This window comes from Heterodontus francisci, chromosome 1, assembly GCF_036365525.1.
Source record: "Heterodontus francisci isolate sHetFra1 chromosome 1, sHetFra1.hap1, whole genome shotgun sequence".
Taxonomy (NCBI): domain Eukaryota; kingdom Metazoa; phylum Chordata; class Chondrichthyes; order Heterodontiformes; family Heterodontidae; genus Heterodontus; species Heterodontus francisci.
This window is the reverse complement of record NC_090371.1, coordinates 87,148,653-87,167,775: the sequence shown is the minus strand read 5'-3', so window position 1 is coordinate 87,167,775 and position 19,123 is coordinate 87,148,653. Positions and strand designations below refer to the sequence as shown.

Sequence of the window (19,123 nt, the reverse complement as noted above, 5' to 3'; positions counted from 1 at the left end):
ATAGCTAGCGCCCTCCATACCAGGCAACATCCTGGTGAATCTCCTCTGCACCCTCTCCAAAGCATCCACATCCTTTTGGTAATGTGGCGACCAGAACTGCACGCAGTATTCCAAATGTGGCCGAACCAAAGTCCTATACAACTGTAACATGACCTGCCAACTCTTGTACTCAATACCCCGTCCGATGAAGGAAAGCATGCCGTATGCCTTCTTGACCACACTATTGACCTGCCTTGCCACCTTCAGGGAACAAGGGACCTGAACACCCAAATCTCTCTGTACATCAATTTTCCCCAGGACTTTTCCATTTATTGTATAGTTCACTCTTGAATTGGATCTTCCAAAATGCATCACCTCGCATTTGCCCTGATGGAACTCCATCTGCCATTTCTCTGCCCAACTCTCCAGTCTATTCTCTGACAGTCCCCGTCAGTATCTGCTACTCCACCAATCTTAGTGTCGTCTGCAAACTTGCTAATCAGACCACCTATACTTTCCTCCAAATCATTTATGTATATCACAAACAACAGTGGTCCCAGCACGGATCCCTGTGGAACACCACTGGTCACACGTCTCCATTTTGAGAAACTCCCTTCCACTGCTACTCTCTGTCTCCTGTTGCCCAGCCAGTTCTTTATCCATCTAGCTAGTACACTTTGGACCCCATGCGCCTTCACTTTCTCCATCAGCCTACCATGGGGAACCTTATCAAACGCCTTACTGAAGTCCATGTACACGACATCTACAGCCCTTCCCTCATCAATCAACTTTGTCACTTCCTCAAAGAATTCTATTAAGTTGGTAAGACATGACCTTCCCTGCACAAAACCATGTTGTCTATCACTGATAAGCCCATTTTCTTCCAGATGGGAATAGATCCTATCCCTCAGTATCTTCTCCAGCAGCTTCCCTACCACTGACGTCAGGCTCACCGGTCTATAATTACCTGGATTATCCCTGCTACCCTTCTTAAACAAGGGGACAACATTAGCAATTCTCCAGTCCTCCGGGACCTCACCCGTGTTTAAGGATGTTGCAAAGACACTCTTTGCCTTTGCCCCATGACATCCTTGTCAGTTATTCTCTGTGACCCTCTGTCCTATCAACACCTTGCCTTTTGTTCTCTCTTGCCCTACCCCCACTTTATTTGCGTAAAACCTATAACATTTCTAACCTTTGCCAGTTCTGATGAAAGGTCACTGACCTGAAACGTTAACTCTGCTTCTCTCTCCACAGATGCTGCCAGACCTGCTATGATTAACTTTCTCTTTAATTGAAATAAATCACCTCCAGCACTTCAATATTTATTTGAGTGAAGCATGGCCTAGCATACCGTAGCATTATGTGGCAGCCACAGTGCTCAGCTGGTTTGAGGACATGCTGGGTTTCAGTAACAGGAGCAGGGAGGAGAACCACACCAAATCTGATGCCAGAGATGCAGGTTGGTGGGGAGTGATGCATCATTTCAAGAGGTTCCTAAATGCTACTATAAATGATTAGCATATAGGGACAGATTGAAATTATTGGCAGAGACATTGTACCATGTAATCCATCCAAGGCTTATTCATACCATTTCCAAATGTTGCTCTGATGGAATGTTATGAAGCTAATGTTAGAATTTAGGATCCACCACTCTTCAAAGAGCCAGAAAAACAGTGTGCTATATTGTCAGCTGAATGTTTAAACTGCCTTTTAATTCACAGTAAATTGAAACATGTGCTGTGCCTCAAAGGTGAGTTCTGGCTTTTGAAGTGTTCCACTGAGGTTACAGCAAGGATGCATCAAAAGATTAAGCACTCTCCTGGACGGTGAGTTATTTTATGGAATGTGCTACCATGGCTTCATAATTAATACCAGATGGAATACAGATTGAATCATATTTTGGACTTGTGGCGAAAAAGGAAAGTCATTAAACTACCATTTTTTAAAATTATTGTAAGTATTTCTCCTAAAGGAAATTGCATTGATACATGATAGGAATAAAGGAATCAGTGCTACCTGATAAAGCAAACTGAAAAGGGAGGGAACACCTCCCTCTGAAGCCATTCTGAACCCATTACAGGTTAGGCATCCGCTGTAGATTTTACTCCTTTTAAAAATGACACACTTGGCTTCCACTGAAAAATAAAAAAAATGTCAATGGGAGGAAAAAAAGACTAGGAGGAGCAATCGTACCAGGGAGGGAGCTCAGAAATTACAAAATGAGTTGGACATAATACGCATATGTTCAGAAAAATGGCAGATCAAACTTAATGTCGACAAGTGTAAAGTGCTGCACAAAGGAAGTTCCATGAATGCAACAGAATCATAGAATACAACACAGAAGGAAGCCATTTGGCCCATCATGCCTGTGCTGACTCTTTGAAAGAGTAGACGTGTTTAGTTCCACATCCTATCTTTTTTTCCCAAACCCTGTATGTTCCTCATCCTCAAATACCCATCCAATACCCTTTTAAAATTATTTATGGAATAAGCTTTCTACCACCTTTTTCAGGTCGAGTGTTCCAGATTCCAACAAAATTGAGTGAAAAGTTTCTCCTCATATCTCCATTTGATCTTTTGCTAATGCTTTTAGATCTATAATCTCTAAATATTGTCACACTCGCCAGTGGAAATAGTTTTTCTTATTTATTCTATCAAAACCGCTCATCATCTTTAAAACCTCTTATTAGGTTGCCTCTTAACATTCCCTATTCTAAGAACAGTGCTATCTTTTCCAACCTCTCCTCATAACTTTAAAAAAAAAAATAACTGAAGTCACTCATTTCTGGTAATATCCTGGCAAACCTTCTCTGTATCCTTTCTGAGGCCTTTACATCTTTCCTGAAGTGTGTTGCATAGCATTGTCCACAATACTCCAGCTGAGGCCAAACTAGTGGTTTATAAAACTCTAGCGTGATCTCTTTGCATTTATATTCTATTTCTCTATTTATAAACACAAATAACCCATATGCTTTTTGAACCACCTTCTCAATTTGCTTTGCCCCCTTAAAGGATTTGTGTATTTAGAGACCAAGGTCTCTCTGCTCCAACAGACTTTTCATATCCATATTACCACTTTCCCCTTAATTCCATGGGCTTCCATCTTTTTAATAAGCTTCCTGTGTGGCACTTTGTCAAATGCCTTCCAGAAATTCATATATACTGCACTACCTTGATCAACTTTCTCTGTTACCACGTCAAAGAATTCAATCAAGTTAGTCAGGCAAGATTTGTTTTTAACAAATCCATGCTTCTCTCCTTGATTAATAAATGCCTTTCCAAATGATTATTTTTTGTCCCTATTAATGGTTTCCAATAACTTTCCCATCACTGATGTCAGGCTGACTGGCCTGTAGTTTCCTGGTTTATCCATCTCCACTTTCTTGAATAGTGGTACAACATTAGCAACCCTCCAGTCCTCCGGCACGACTCCTGTATCCAACGAGGATTGTGAACAATGCCTCTGCTAGTTTTACCTTTGCTTCTTTCAACAACCTAGGATGCATTTCATCCAAACTAGGTAACTTATCAACTTTCAGTAAGGCTAGTCATTTAGTATAAAATAAAAACAAGAAATGCTGGAATCACTCAGCAGGTCTGGCAGCATCTGTGGAAAGAGAAGCAGAGTTAACGTTTCGGGTCAGTGACCCTTCTTTGGAACTGACAAATATTAGAAAAGTCACAGATTATAAGCAAGTGAGGTGGGGGTGGGGCAAGAGATAACAAAGGAGAAGGTGTAGATTGGACCAGGCCACATAGCTGACCAAAAGGTCACGGAGCAAAGGCAAACAATATGGTAATGGTGTGTTGAAAGACAAAGCATTAGTACAGATTAGGTGTAAATACACTGAATATTGAACAGCAGCAAGTGCAAACCTGAAAAAAAACAGTGGGTAAGCAAACTGAACGAACTAAGATGAAATGAAATAAATGCAAAAAAAAGATTGTAAAAAATGTAAAAAAGAATGTAGAAAAAAGGAAGAAAAAATAACTAAAAATGAAAGTAAAATGGGGGGCTGTCATGCTCTGAAATTATTGAACTCAATGTTCAGTCCGGCAGGCTGTAGTGTGCCTAATCGGTAGATGAGATCCTGTTCCTCGAGCTTGCGTTGATGTTCACTGGAACACTGCAGCAATCCCAGGACAGAGATGTGAGCATGAGAGCAGGGGGGAGTGTTGAAATGGCAAGCAACCGGAAGCTCAGGGTCCTGCTTGCGGACTGAGCGGAGATGTTCCGCAAAGCAGTCACCCAGTCTGCGCTTGGTCTCCCCAATGTAGAGGAGACCACACTGTGAGCAGCGAATACAGTATACTACATTGAAAGAAGTACAAGTAAATCGCTGCTTCACCTGAAAGGAGTGTTTGGGGCCTGGGATAGTGAGGAGAGAGGAGGTAAATGGGGAGGTATTACACCTCCTGCGATTGGAGGGGAAGGTGCCCTGGGACGGGGACGAGGTGGTGGGGGTAATGGAGGAGTGGACCAGGGTGTCGTGGAGGGAACGATCCCTTTGGAATGCTGACAGGGGAAGGGAGGGGAAGATGCGACTGGTAGTGGCATCACGCTGGAGGTGGCGAAAATGGCGGAGGATGATCCTTTGGATATGGAGGCTGGTGGGATGAAAAGTGAGGACAAGGGGAACCCTGTCACGGTTCTGGGAGGGAGGGGAAGGGGTGAGGGTAGAGGTGCGGGGAATGGGTCGGACACGGTTGAGGGCCCTGTCAACCACAGTGGAGGGGAAATCCTCGGTTGAGGAAAAAGGAGGTCATATCAGAAGCACCGTCATGGAAGGTAGCATCATCAGAGCAGATGCGTCGGAGACGGAGAAACTAGGAGAATGGAATGGAGTCCTTACAGGAGGTAGGGTGTGAAGAAGTGTAGTCGAGGCAGCTGTGGGAGTCGGTGGGCTTATAATGGATATTGGTAGACAACCTATCCCCAGAGATGGAGACAGAGAAGTCGAGGAAGGGAAGGGAAGTGTCAGAGATGGACCATGTAAAGGTGAGAGAAGGGTGGAAATTGGAAGCAAAGTTGATAAAGTTTTCTAGTTCGGGGCGGGAGCAGGAAACGGCACCGATACAGTCATTTAGTATGTCTTTTCTACCTATTATTAACCTGTTCATAACATCCCTCTTTTTTAGCGTAACCTTCACACCATCTGCTTCCTTTGTGAACTCAGATGCAAACTCATTTAACACTTTACTCATGTCCTCTGCCTCAACAGGAAGATTTTCCTTTAAGGTCCTTAACAGGCCCAACTTTTTCCCCAGCTAACCACTTACAACTTACATTTATAAAATGTTTTAGGGTTGAATTTCATGTTGCCTGCTAATTTTTTTCATAACCTCACTTTGCCTCCCATATGAACTTCTTCAATTCCCTTCTGTACTTTATCTTGCTGGTTATTAACTGAATCTTGCTCCTGACATTTGTCATAAACCTCTTTTTCCTGTTTTTATTTCAACTTTCATTTCCTTTGTCATCCAAATGAAAATACTTTCTTTGTACCTGAACTATTTCTTCCCTGAAGGCCCTCTATTGTTCCATTACTGCTTTATCCTGCAATCACCTTTTCCAATCTACCTATGCTAGGTCCCTTCTTAAATCACTGAAATTAGCTCTTCTCCAGTTGAACATTTGTACTTTGTGTTTTCTAGTTTCTTTTGGTTACTGCTTTCTACCTGAAAAAAGCTGAAAATTAAGTTGAAAGAGTCTTTGTAGACTCAATATTAAACATGTTCAACCAATGCAGAGTAGAATTCAATAAAGCTTGTTGAATGCTAAACAAACAGTAGAACGTAAGTCAAAGAAGGTAATGATTAACTGTATAGCTATCTGGACAGACTGCATCTTGAATATTGTGTCCAGTTCCGGTTACCAAGAAACAAGAGAGAGAAATTTGAGTGCTGGAGGTAGTGTAAAGAAGAGACATATGGTTGAACCCCAGTGTCACAGGTCCAAATTATGAGGAAAGATTTGGCGTTTACAGCCAGGAGAGACATCTATGGAGTGATCTTATGGAGGAATATAAGGTTTCTATGGGTTTGTAAAAAGACAACTCTTTAAATTGCAGGAGTAGAAATAAGATTCAAACTGTAAAAGATTACTTTCGGATGGATAACAGGAAAGTATTCTTCATAGAAATGGTGATGATCAAGTAAAATTAATTTCCATAGTGGATGCAAAAACCCTGGTATCATTTAAGAAACAATTGGATGCGACAGTGGGTAGGGGTAGAATGTCTCTTGATGGATGAATTAAGAACAACTTTCCTCATCTGTAATTATTTTACGATCTTTAAAGAATATATTGTGATTCTGGGCAAGTCTAGTTCCAGCATAAGCAATCCATTTTAATATTTTTCAAGAGTTAAACATGGACTCGATACAGCAATATTTTTTCGACAAATGCAAAAATAATGCCTTTTTAAGTTCCCTGTGAAATCCATAAACCTCAATTTGTAAGTTAAGACCTTACTCCTTGTTTTCTCAGCAGCAAATATAAACTTACTTATCTCTCACACTTCAGCCAATTCTTACTGTATTATGAAAACAGCAACCATGAAGATCAGCAGTTATCAGCAGTTATTGCTCTTATTCTATGCTTTCATTCACTGATCTCCAAAGTGACCCTGTAATGTCAATAGCGGTACAGTCGAAAAATGTCAGGAAAGCATGGCTGGGGTAAAAAAGCTTACACAACTGAGCCTAACAACTGTTGCTCAATGATTAATTACAAGCTCAATTCCACTCATTAGGAAGAAAACACTTTTACTGCAGCAATTGTACCTTCAAAGTTAGCAGGCTTAATTATTCTATGCATTCTAATAGGAGCAAAGGAAAAAGAAATCCTCTTCATGTTGATGGAACTAAATCAGCCCGCCCATCTTACAAACCAATTCATTTTCAATGCACAGATGATTCTAAAGAAACTAAAATTGTTTGAATGAGCTAACTTTCAAACCCCCAATGTTTTTTTTTTGATTTGTAGAAAACAACAGATACTTTCTGGTATTTTCCAACTTAAATCATGTGACTTATAAACTATTTTTTCCCATGTTTCACATTGAGGATTAATTAGCAGTGGTGTAAATCTAATTTTAAAGTATCCAAGCAACTTATCAAGAGTACCCCAACACATTGCACCATCGTATCAAGATTTTGATGGCATGATCGCATTTCTTCACAGACCAAGTTCCCAATCTCAACCGTGCCATCAAAGCAAGAGAAAGAAAAACTGGATGGAAAATGGCCACCATTGTAATGCACAGCCCAGCAGTGAGTTAAGAGATCTTATCCAGCAAGTTAGATAAAGCATCCAACTCAGGTTCTAAGAGAGATATAATTGGAGATCAGGCATAAATCAGTATGGTTGCTGGTAAAATCTCTATTATTTCAATTTTCATCAGAAACAATCAATCAAATAAGACCAAATCATTAAAAAGAAATGTATTCAATGACAACTAAAGCAACAATCCTGCTGCCAGAAAGGGCATGCTGCTTTGCGGGTGGGAGGGCTCAGCAGTATGTAACTTTATGATTTCCCAACCTCGTTTCCAAAGCAACACATGACACTGTGACAGATGTAATAGGCTCACTGCCACATCTGTCACTTCATGGTACTGCACCCACTCTGGTGCAATTAATGTATCAAAAATTGTAAGAAATAGGAATATTGTTAATTTTTTTTTTAAATAAAGGCACACTTATAAAAACGTAACCATTAGCCTGACACTCTCAAATTAACTTTTATAGAAAAATGTTGATTGTTCCTGTCAGAATTCAGAACGTGATCCTCAGTTTATAAAACCAAGCACCAGATTACTCAGCAAAGTAATCTTCGAAGTCTACCATCTGGCAAGCAATTATGAGGATCTAAATTTGTCAGTGACATACATTTCAAGGCAATTTTTACACAAAGAAAACTTCTTGAAGAATCCTAGAAACAATTTGTCACACTGGTCTTCACAAGTTATTTTTATTATGCTTTTACTTATCAAGTAAATTGTAGAGGATACACAAGAAACTCCTCTCTGTGTACCCTATTCTGGAACATCTGTTTGTTAAATCAGTACTTACAACATGAAGTCTTGCTCCCAACAAGGTTGATCCCCTCGCACTGCTATTGTGGTGCTTTTTACATTCTGTACTTTCAGCGTCACATAAGTGTTAAATTTATCTGTCAAAGAAGAAAAATGCCTTTTAATCCAAGTGGCAGTTAGGTATATGTTACACAAGTTCCTTTTTAACTTAAAGGTCCAGCAGTGGCCTTTGCAAAGGTTAGCAACAACAAAAACTTGCATTTATATAGCACCCTTAATATAGTATCATGTCCAAAGGCGCTTCACAGAAGTGTTGTCAGCCAAAATGTTGACACCAAGCCACGTGTCAAACATGATTTCCCTTTCATAAAACCATGTTGACTCTGTTTGATTGCATTATGTTTTTCTAAATGTCCTGCTATTTCTTCCTTAATAATGGACTCTAGCATTTTCCCAATGACTGATGTTAAGCTAACTGGTCTGTTTAACTCAAATATTTAGTTGGAAAACTTATTATGTACCAATGGGTCTATTCCTGTAATTCCCAGGCATTCCTGACATATTGATCTACCTGATTGTTATACTGGGTTAATCATGTTTGAGTTCTCTATTAGAACATAGTCTCCAACTGCCATGGCAGCTTCAACGTTAGTCATTTTGTTGTGAATACTTGTTGCATTTATACATAAGCACTTTAATAGGTTAAGGCTATTCTCTGAAATTCATGCTGGAATAAAGTTCCACAGGTGCTCTTATCCCAAGAGGTCATTCTTCACAAATGAAACTAGATCATGAATCTAGCCATTTTCTCACAACATGGTGCCATTTATTTTCTTCTATCACGCTCCTGAAGGTGGTAGCACATGCTGGGATAAAGTTCCACAGGTGTTGGCATTTGAAGGATTTTCCCCAAGTAGGCATTCTTAATTTATGAAACTAAACTGTGAATGCAAGTCAATGGAAAGTAACATTGGGAGTGGAGGGGAGGGGAGGACGTATTGTGGGCACCATGCTTGGAAGTATTGTGAACTATGTGGAGGATAGTGACAGACTTCAAGAAGACATATCACAGTCTGGTGGAATGGGCGGACAAGAGGCAGATGAAATTTAATGCAGAGAAGTGTGAAGTGATTCATTTTGAGAGGAAGAACAAGGAGAGGCAATATAAAATAGAGGATACAATTCTACAGTGAGTTCGACTGCAGTGGGACCTGGGGGTTTATGTGTACAAATCATTGAAGGTGGCAACGAAGGTTGAGAAAGTGGTTTAAAAGGCATACGGGATCCTGGACTTTATAAATAGAGGCACAGAGTACAAAAGCAAGGAAGTTATGGTGAAACTTTAAAAAGACTGGTTCAGCCTCAACTGGAGAATTGTATTCAATTCTGGGCACCTGACTTTAGGAAAGATGTGAAGGCATTAGAGAGGGTGCAGAAAAGATTCATGAAAATGGTTCCAGGGATGAGGTATGTGGACAGACTGGAGAAGCTGGGGCTGTTTTCTTTAGAGAAGGGAAGGTTGAGAGAAGATTTGTCAGAGGTGTTCAAAATCATAAGGGGTCTGGACACAGTAGGTCGAAAGAAACAGTTCCTATTGGCGGAAGGGTCAAGAACTAGAGGTCACCAATTTAAGGTGAATGGCAAAAGATGACTTGAGGAAAAACTATTTTACGCAGCAAGTAGTTAGGATCTGGAATGCACTGCCTGAAAGTGTGGTGGAGGCAGATTCAATCGTGGCTTTCAAAAATGAATTGGATAATTATCTGAAGAGAAAAAAATTTGCAGAGCTACAGGGAAAAGGCAGGTGAGTGGGATTAACTGAGTTGCTCTTATAGAGAGCCGGCATGGACATGATGGGCCAAATGGCCTCTTTCTGTGCTCGAGGCATTCTATGATTCTATGAGGTACAACATGTTTTACACCTCTGCTGACGTTTGAATGTCAGCCCCCATTCCTCTCCCATGTCTGTCGTATGATCCTGTTTTCAATTGCAGGCATTAGTCATAATGAGCTTCACTCAGAGATGCCGCTGACTAAAACCAATTATTAAGTCATACTTATCCTGTCCATTGAAAGTCAGATAAAAGTATAATCCAGAAATCCTCCAGTTGGTTACATCCTAAATATGTATTTACATAAATAAAATACTGTAGAAGTGTTTTTGAGCATCACAATGTATCCAATACAAAGTATCTGCTCAAAAGAATTGAGCATAATTGAAATGTGAGCACACTGAGGTTCATTAAACAAGTAGTTACAGAACAGTGAAGACCATGTGTGATGGAAACCACAAATGCCAAAATGAGAAATATTAATTTCGTTATATGGAACATTATTTTTGAACTGTTACTGGACTTGAAATAACTTGTTTCAAAAGACCACAGCAGTGGCTGAAAACATGGCAGCACATTTACATCCTAAAAGACAGTTGCATGAAGTAAACAATGGGATCACTCCCTGATTCAATGCCAGATGGGTTTTTGTCAATAAAGATGATCAAGAGACATTGAGAGTCATTGAGCCAGCATCCTGCCCCTTCACCACCCCCCACCCCCTCACCACCCCCACCACCCCCACCGCAAGACTGTCTGGTGAGCTTGAAGGAATCCACAAACCTCGCAGGAGAGGCTGTTTTTTAAACAGGGAGCTAGTCAAATGACTAACCTGCTGGCCAACCTGGAATTAATTGGATTGTGCTCACAGAACAGTTTTTGGGAGCGACTGCAACTGAACTTCAAGACGAGAGCACCTCTCTCTCGCTCTCTCCCTCACGCAAAGTTCCAGGGACCCATGGAAGTAACTTAAGCCTCAAGACAAAAGTCCAGCAAAACAAGTTTGAAAGTGCGCACTGAACCTCAACGAGAACTGCAAGAGTTTTAAGGTTAATAAACTTACATATTTCCTGGTTAAATCGGAGAAAACCTGTCTGGTTGATTTCTTTGCAATCACAGTTAGAGAGCAGTGAGCAAGGAGTCAGTGAGGGAAGCTAGAAACACAATATTTTAAATATTAAACCCTCTAACGGCCAAGCCAGGAAAAGGCTGAGAGCGGAGCCCTAGACCCCTGCCTCACTCGGTGGTAATGCCATGTCTCGTGAATACAATTGCTGGGAGCCAACAAATTTCAAAGTCACTATTATTACTACTTGTGCATAAAGAAGATTGATTGATTGATTAATTTGCTGCTTCTGGAAAACAGCAGGTTTAGAGCTTCATGGGATTTTTATTCAGAGTTGCTTCCATGAGATTGCTCTCAGCTTTTAATGTCTGTTGCGGTAAAATCCAACATACCACCAATACTGCAAATTAGAAACAACAACAGATTATGCTGTAGACACACAGCAGATCAACCAGCATCTACAAAGAACTCACAGCCTACATTTTGGACATGTACCTTTTTTCACAACTGAGAAAAATAAGAGCTGGATCAGCACATTGATATAAATAGAAATGTGGGGATGGAGGTATGTAACCTATCAATAAAGAAAAAATCAGAAACATTGAAGAAATAAAAGGTATTAGATAAACAATGAACTCTGAATAGTTAAGGAAGTAAGAAGTTTGAAGAGAATGTGTAAAAATGTAAATGGAAAAGATAGAAAGTATGGAAAAACTGGTTATATGACATCTAACTAGGTTGAAATTGTGCATATGTAGCTAAGCGCAGGAATTAATAGTCACTGCAGTTTGGAAACTGCTTCACTGATACCATGGAGTCGCTTCACACAAAAAACAAAAACATGGTGATGAAGTAAAAAAACACAGCCTTTATGAGCCTCATGTCTCACACCTTTGTCCTAACCATTCTGTTATATATGTATGTACATATATATTCAGTCGTGGGACGTGGATGTCACCAGCAAGGCTGGCATCTATTGCCCATACCTGCGGCAGGTGGTGAGGGAGCCAACGAGAAAGAAAAACCTACTTGATCTTGCCCACACCAATCTACCTGTCGCAGATGTATCTGTCCAAAACGGTATTAGTAAGAGTGACCATCGCACAGTCCTTGTGGAGATGAAGTCCCATCTTCACATGAAGGATACGCTCCATCGTGTTGTGAGGCACAACCACCGTGCTAAATGGGATAGATTTCGAACAGATCTAGCAACTCAAAACTGGGCACCCATCAGGCACTGTGGGCAATCAGCAGCAGAATTATATTCAACCACAATCTGTAACCTTACAGCCCGGCATATCCCCCACTCTACCATGACCATCAAGTCAGGAGACCAACCCTGGTTCAAAGAAGAGTGCAGAAGGGCATGCCAGGAGCAGCACCAAGCATACCTCAAAATGAGGTGTCAACCTGGTGAAGCTACAACACAGGACTACTTGCATGCCAAACAGTGGAAGCAGCATGCGATAGACCGGGCTAAGCGATCCCACAACCTACGGGTCGGTTCTAAGCTCTACAGTCCTGCACATCCAGTCGTGAATGGTGGTGGACAATGAAACAACTAACAGGAGCAGGTGGCACCACAAATATCCCCATCCTCAACAATGGGAGAGCCCAACACATCAGTGCAAAAGACAAGGCTAAAGCATTTGCATTCATCTTCAGCCAGAAGTGCCGAGTGGATGATCCATCTCGGCCTCCTCCTGTGGTCCCCAACATCACAGATGCCAGTCTTCAACCAATTCAATTCAGTCCGCATGATATCAAGAAACAGCTGATGGCACTGGACACAGCAAAGGCTATGGGCCCTGACAACATTCCGGCAATAGTACTGAAGACTTGTGCTCCAGGACTGGCCGCGCTTCTCGCCAAGCTGTTCCAGTACAGATACAACACTGGAATCTACCTGACGATGAGAAAAATTGCCCAGATATGTCCTGTACACAAAATGCAAGACAAATCCAACCAGCCAATTAGAATTAGAATTTTTTTTTAGAATTAGAACATTACAGCGCAGTACAGGCCCTTCGGCCCTCAATGTTGCGCCGACCTGTGAAACCATCTGACCTACACTATTCCATTTTCATCCATATGTCTATCCAATGACCACTTAAATGCCCTTAAAGTTGGCGAGTCTACTACTGTTGCAGGCAGGGCGTTCCACGCCCCTACTACTCTCTGTGTAAAGAAACTACCTCTAACATCTGTCCTGTATCTATCACCCCTCAACTTAAAGCTATGTCCCCTCGTGTTTGCCATCACCATCCGAGGAAAAATACTCTCACTATCCACCCTATCTAACCCTCTGATTATCTTATATGTCTCTATTAAGTCACCTCTCCTCCTCCTTCTCTCTAACGAAAACAACCTCAAGTCCCTCAGCCTTTCCTCGTAAGACCTTCCCTCCATACCAGGCAATATCCTAGTAAATCTCCTCTGCACCCTTTCCAAAGCTTCCACATCCTTCCTATAATGCGGTGACCAGAACTGCACGCAATACTCCAGGTGCGGTCTCACCAGAGTTTTGTACAGCTGCAGCATGACCTCGTGGCTCTGAAACTCGATCCCCCTACTAATAAAAGCTAACATACCATATGCCTTCTTAACAGCCCTATTAACCTGGGTAGCAACTTTCAGGGATTTATGTACCTGGACACCAAGATCTCTCTGCTCATCTACACTACCAAGAATCTTCCCATTAGCCCAGTACTCTGCATTCCTGTTACTCCTTCCAAAGTGAATCACCTCACACTTTTCCGCATTAAACTCCATTTGCCATCTCTCAGCCCAGCTCTGCAGCCTATCTACGTCCCTCTGTACCCTACAACATCCTTCGGCACTATCCACAACTCCACCGACCTTCGTGTCATCCGCAAATTTACTAACCCACCCTTCTACACCCTCTTCCAGGTCATTTATAAAAATGACAAACAGCAGTGGCCCCAAAACAGATCCTTGCGGTACACCACTAGTAACTAAACTCCAGGATGAATATTTGCCATCAACCACCACCCTCTGTCTTCTTTCAGCTAGCCAATTTCTGATCCAAAGCTCTAAATCACCTTCAACCCCATACTTCCGTATTTTCTGCAATAGCCTACCGTGGGGAACCTTATCAAACGCCTTACTGAAATCCATATACACCACATCCACTGCTTTACCCTCATCCACCTGTTTGGTCACCTTCTCGAAAAACTCAATAAGGTTTGTGAGGCACGACCTACCCTTCACAAAACCGTGCTGACTATCGCTAATGAACTTATTCTTTTCAAGATGATTATAAATCCTGTCTCTTATAACCTTTTCCAACATTTTACCCACAACCCACAATTTTACCCACAATTACAGCCCCATCTGTATATTTACGATCATCAGCAAAGGTGATGGAAGAAGTCATCGACAGTGCTATCAAGCACCATTTCCTCAGCAATAAACTGCTCACTGACACTCAGTTTGAGTTCTGCCAGGGCCACAGCTCCTGATCTCATTACAGCCTTGGTTCAAACATGGACAAAAGAGCTGAACTCCAGAGGTGAGGAGAGAGTGACTGCACTTGACATCAAGGCAGCATTTGACCGAGTATGGCATCAAGAAGCCCTGGCAAAACTGGAGTCAATGGGAATCAGGGGAAAAACTCTCCGCTGCTTGGAGTCATACCTAGCACAAAGGAAGATGGTTGTGGTTGTCAGAGACCAACCAACTCAGTCCCAGGACATCACTGCAGGAGTTCGTCAGGGAAGAGTCCTCAGCCCAACCATCTTCAGCTGCTTCATCAATGACCTTCCTTCAATCATACGGTCAGAAGTGGGGATGTTTGCTGCTGATTGCACAATGTTCAGCACTATTCGCGACTCCTCAGATACTGAAGCAGTCCGTGCAGAAATACAGCAAGATCTGGACAAAATCCAGGCTTGGGGTGATAAGTGGCAAGTTACATTTGCACCACACAAGTGCCAGACAATGACCACCTCAAACAAGAGAAAATCTAATCATCTCCCCTTGACGTTCAATGGCATTACCATCACTCACTTCCCCAATATCAACATCCTGCGGGTTACCATTGGCCAGAAACTGAACTGGACCAGGCACATAAGTGCTGTGGCTACAAGAGCAGATCACAGGCAGGGAATTCTGTAGCAAGTAACTCACCTCCTGACTCCACAACGCCTGTCCACAATCTACAAGGCATAAGTCAGGAGTGTGATGGAATATTCTCCACTTGCCTGAATGAGTGCAGCTCTAACAACACTCAAGAAGCTCAACACCATCCAGAATAAAGCAACCCACTTGACTGGCACCCCATCCACCACCTTCAACATTCACTCCCTCCACCACCGATGCACAATGGTAGCAGTGCGTACCTCCTACAAGATGCAGCAACGCACCAGGCCTCCTTCGACAGCACCTTCCAAACCCGCGGCCTCTACCACCTAGAAGGACGAGGGCAGCAGATGCAATGGGAACACCATCATTTGCAAATTCCCCTCCAATCCACACACCATCCTGACTTGGAACTATATCATTTTTCCATCACTGTTCCTTCACTGTCACCTGATCAAAATCCTGGAACTCCCTTCCTAACAGCACTGTGGGTGTACTTGCACCAGATGGACTGCAGCGGTTCAAGTAGGTGGCTTACCACCACCTTCTCAAGGGCAATTAGGTATGGCCAATAAATGCTGGCCTAGCCAGCAATGCCCATATCCCATAAAAGAATAAAAAAAATTTAACTGCTCTGAGAAGGTGGTACTGGGCCATCTTCTTGAACTGCTGCAGACTACATGGTGATGGTATTGCCACAGTGTTATTAGATATGGCGTTCCAAGATGCTGACCCAGTGACAATGAAGGAGTAGCGATACATGATCAAGTACCTACTGCCCTTGTCCTTCTCGGTGGTGAAGGTTACAGGTTTGGGAGGTGGTTCTGAAAAAAAATGGAAAGTTACTATAGTGTATCCTGTAGATCGGACACACTGCAGCCATGGTATGTCGATGGTGGAAGGGATGGATTAGACGAGTGTGATCAGATGCTGGTAAAGTGGACCACTTTGTCTTAAATGGCAGTGAGTTTCTTGAGCATTGTTGCAACTGCGATCATCTAAGCTATTGGAGAGTATTCCAGCACAATCCTGACTTCTGCCCTATAGGTGCCTTTGAGGAATCAAGAAGTGAATCACTCGGTGCAGTAATCCCAACTTCTTACTTGCTCTAGTAGTCATGGCATTTATGTTGCTGGTCCAGTTGAGTTTCTGATCAATGGTGATCACCCACATCACCACCACAACAACAACTGAGTGCCTTTAATGTAATAAAACGTCCTAAGGCGCTTTGTAGGAGCATTATTAAAAAAAGTATGACATTCAGCCACAAAAGGAGATATTAGGCCTGATGACCAAAAGCTTGGTCAATCAGCTAGGTTTTAAGGAGTGTCTTAAAGGAGGAAAGCGAGGTGGAGAGGCATACATGTGGATGGAGGGTATTCCAGAGCTTGGGGCTGAGGCAACTGAAGGCACGGCCACCAACGGTGGAGTGATTAAAATCAGGGATGCACAAGAGGCCATAATTAGAGGAGTGCAGATATCTTGGAGGGTTGTGAGACTGGACGAGATTACAGAGATAGGGAGGGCCAAGGCCATGGAGGGATTTGAAAACAAGGACAAGAATTTTAAAATCAAAACATTGCTTGACCAGGAGCCAATGTAGGCCAGTGATCACAGGGCCATAGGGGAACGGGACTTGGTGTGAGTTATGACACGAGAAGCAGAGTTTTGGATGACCTTAAGTTTACGGAGAGTAGAATGTAGGATATTAGCCAGGCATGCATTGGAATAGTCAAGTCTAGAGGTAATGAAGGCATGGATGAGGGTTTCAGCAGCCGATGAGCTGAGGTGGGGCAAAGCGCAGCAATGTTCTGGAGGTGGAAATAGACGATCTTAGTGATGGCACGAGCATGAAGTCAGAAGCTCATCTCAGGGCAACTGTGACACCAAGGTTGCAAACAGACTGGCTTAATCTCAGGCTATTGCCAGCAAGAGGAATGGAGTCAGTAGTTAGGGAACGGAGTTTGAACCGGGCCTGCAAACAACAGTTTTAGTCTTCCTATTAAATTGGAAGAAATCTCTGCTCATCCTGTACAGGATGTCAGATAAGCAGTCTGATAATTTAGCAACAAGGAGTCGAAAGAAGTGGCAGTGAGGTAAAGGTGCCTGTCGTCAGCATTCATGTGAAATCTAACGCCATACTTTCAGATTATGTCACCGAGGGGCAGCATGTAAATGAGAAATAGGAGGCGGATAAGGATAGATCCTTGGATACACCAGTGGTAATGGTGCAGGAGCAGGACGAGAAAGCATTGCAAATGATTCTATGGCTATGATTTTTTAAAATATTCTTTCATGGGATGTGGGCATTGCTGGCAAAGCCAGAATTTATTGTCCATTCCTAAATGCCCTTGACAACTGAGTAGCTTGGTAGGCTATTTCAGAGAGCAGTTAAGAGTCAACCACATTGCTGTGGGTCTGAAGTCACATGTAGGCCAGACCAGAAATGAATGGCAGATTCCCTTCCCTAAAGGACATTCGTGAATCAGATGGGCTTTTACAACAACTGATGATGTTAATCGATGAAACCAGCTTTCAATTACAGATTTTTATCAATTAATTGATTTTTTTTATAAGTTCATTGAATTTAACATCCACCAGCTGCCATGGTGGGATTGGAACCTGTGTCCCCAGGGCATTAGCCTGGGCCTTTGAATTACTAATTCAGTGACATTACCACTACACCTCCATCTCCTCTTGAGATAGGTTCTATTGATAAGAATGGAACCATTGGATATATTGATGATGGGGGACTCAGCTCTTGTTATAGATGGTCATTGCCTGGCAGTTGTGTGATGCAAACATTATTTTCACATTATTTTAAAATACTTCTCAGTCCAAGTCTGGATGCTGTCCAATTCTAGCTGCATATGGACATGCTTCATTATCTGAGAATTGCAAATGGAGTTGAATTTCGTAATTGTCAGTGAACAACCCACTTTTAACTTTATGATGTAGCTGAAGATAATTAGGCCTAGGATGCTGCCCTGAGGAACTCCCACAGAGATGTCCTAATGCCAAGATGATGGGCCTCCAACAACTACAGCTTTCTTCCTTTGTGTCAGGAATGACTCCAGCCCATAGAGTGTTCCCCCACCCCCCCACCAGATACCCATTTACTTTAGGGATCCTTGGTACCATACTCGGTGGAATGCTGTTTCGACATCGTGAACAGTCACACTCACACTTTTGGATTTCAGGTTGTGTCCATGTTTGGAACAAGACTGTAATCAAGCTTGGAGCCAAATGGTTTAGCCAGAACCCAAACTGAGCATCGGTGATTGGGCTATTGATGATTAAGTGTTGTTCGATAGCGCTGTTGACACTTTCCATCACTTTGCTGATGACTAGTAGTAGGCGAACAGGACGCTAATTGGCCAGGCTGAATTTGTCATTTTATTTGTGGACAGGATAGAGCTGGGCAATTTTCCACACAGTCAGGCAGATATCATTGTTGCAACTAAACTGGAACAGCTTCACTAAGCACCTGGTTAGCTTTAGAGCGCACGTCTTCTGCACTACAGCCAGGATGTTGTTGTGATGCATAGCCTTTTCTGTGTCCAGTCCACTCAGCTATTTGTTGAATATCACGTACAGTGAATCGATTTGGCTAAAGACTGTGTTGGTGCGGGCCTCAGAAGGAGACTGAGAAGGCATTTCCAGCTGAAGATAATTGCAAACCCTTCAGCCTTGTTTTATGCGCTCACGTTCTGGGCTCACTATCAGTGAGGATGGAGATTCCCCCCCCCCACCCCCTTCAATGTTTGGCATGCATGTAGTCCTGTATTGCAGCCTTACCAGATTGGCGCCTTATGTTCAGATACATTTGGAGCTCCTTTCAGCATGCATATTTTCACACCTAATTAAACCAGCTATTGGTCATATAATTTGAAGTATTCTTTCACAATTTCAAAATGGAGCTCTGTGTAAGTCTACAAGAACACTTTACCTTCACAGACAAACATCACCCCATTTAAATTGTCTCAATGGGAATCGACGGACGATCAGATAGGAGTGAGGCAGTTGGCCTGTGCCAAATATGACACGTTGGTGGGAACTCAACAAATTACTATTTTAATGGACGTAGCTTCCATTCCTCATTA

The 19,123-nt window shown here is 42.4% G+C and overlaps 1 protein-coding gene across 1 annotated transcript in view; it reads right to left on the bottom strand.

The window, feature by feature from the left end:
- LOC137370623 (protein unc-13 homolog B-like) overlaps positions 1-19,123 on the bottom strand; it is a 783,931-nt gene that overhangs the window by 563,965 nt on the left and 200,843 nt on the right. The window contains exon 3 of the mRNA XM_068032730.1: positions 8,059-8,158. Coding sequence (XP_067888831.1) covers positions 8,059-8,158 — 100 coding nt within the window. The remainder of the gene's footprint in view (positions 1-8,058; positions 8,159-19,123) is intronic.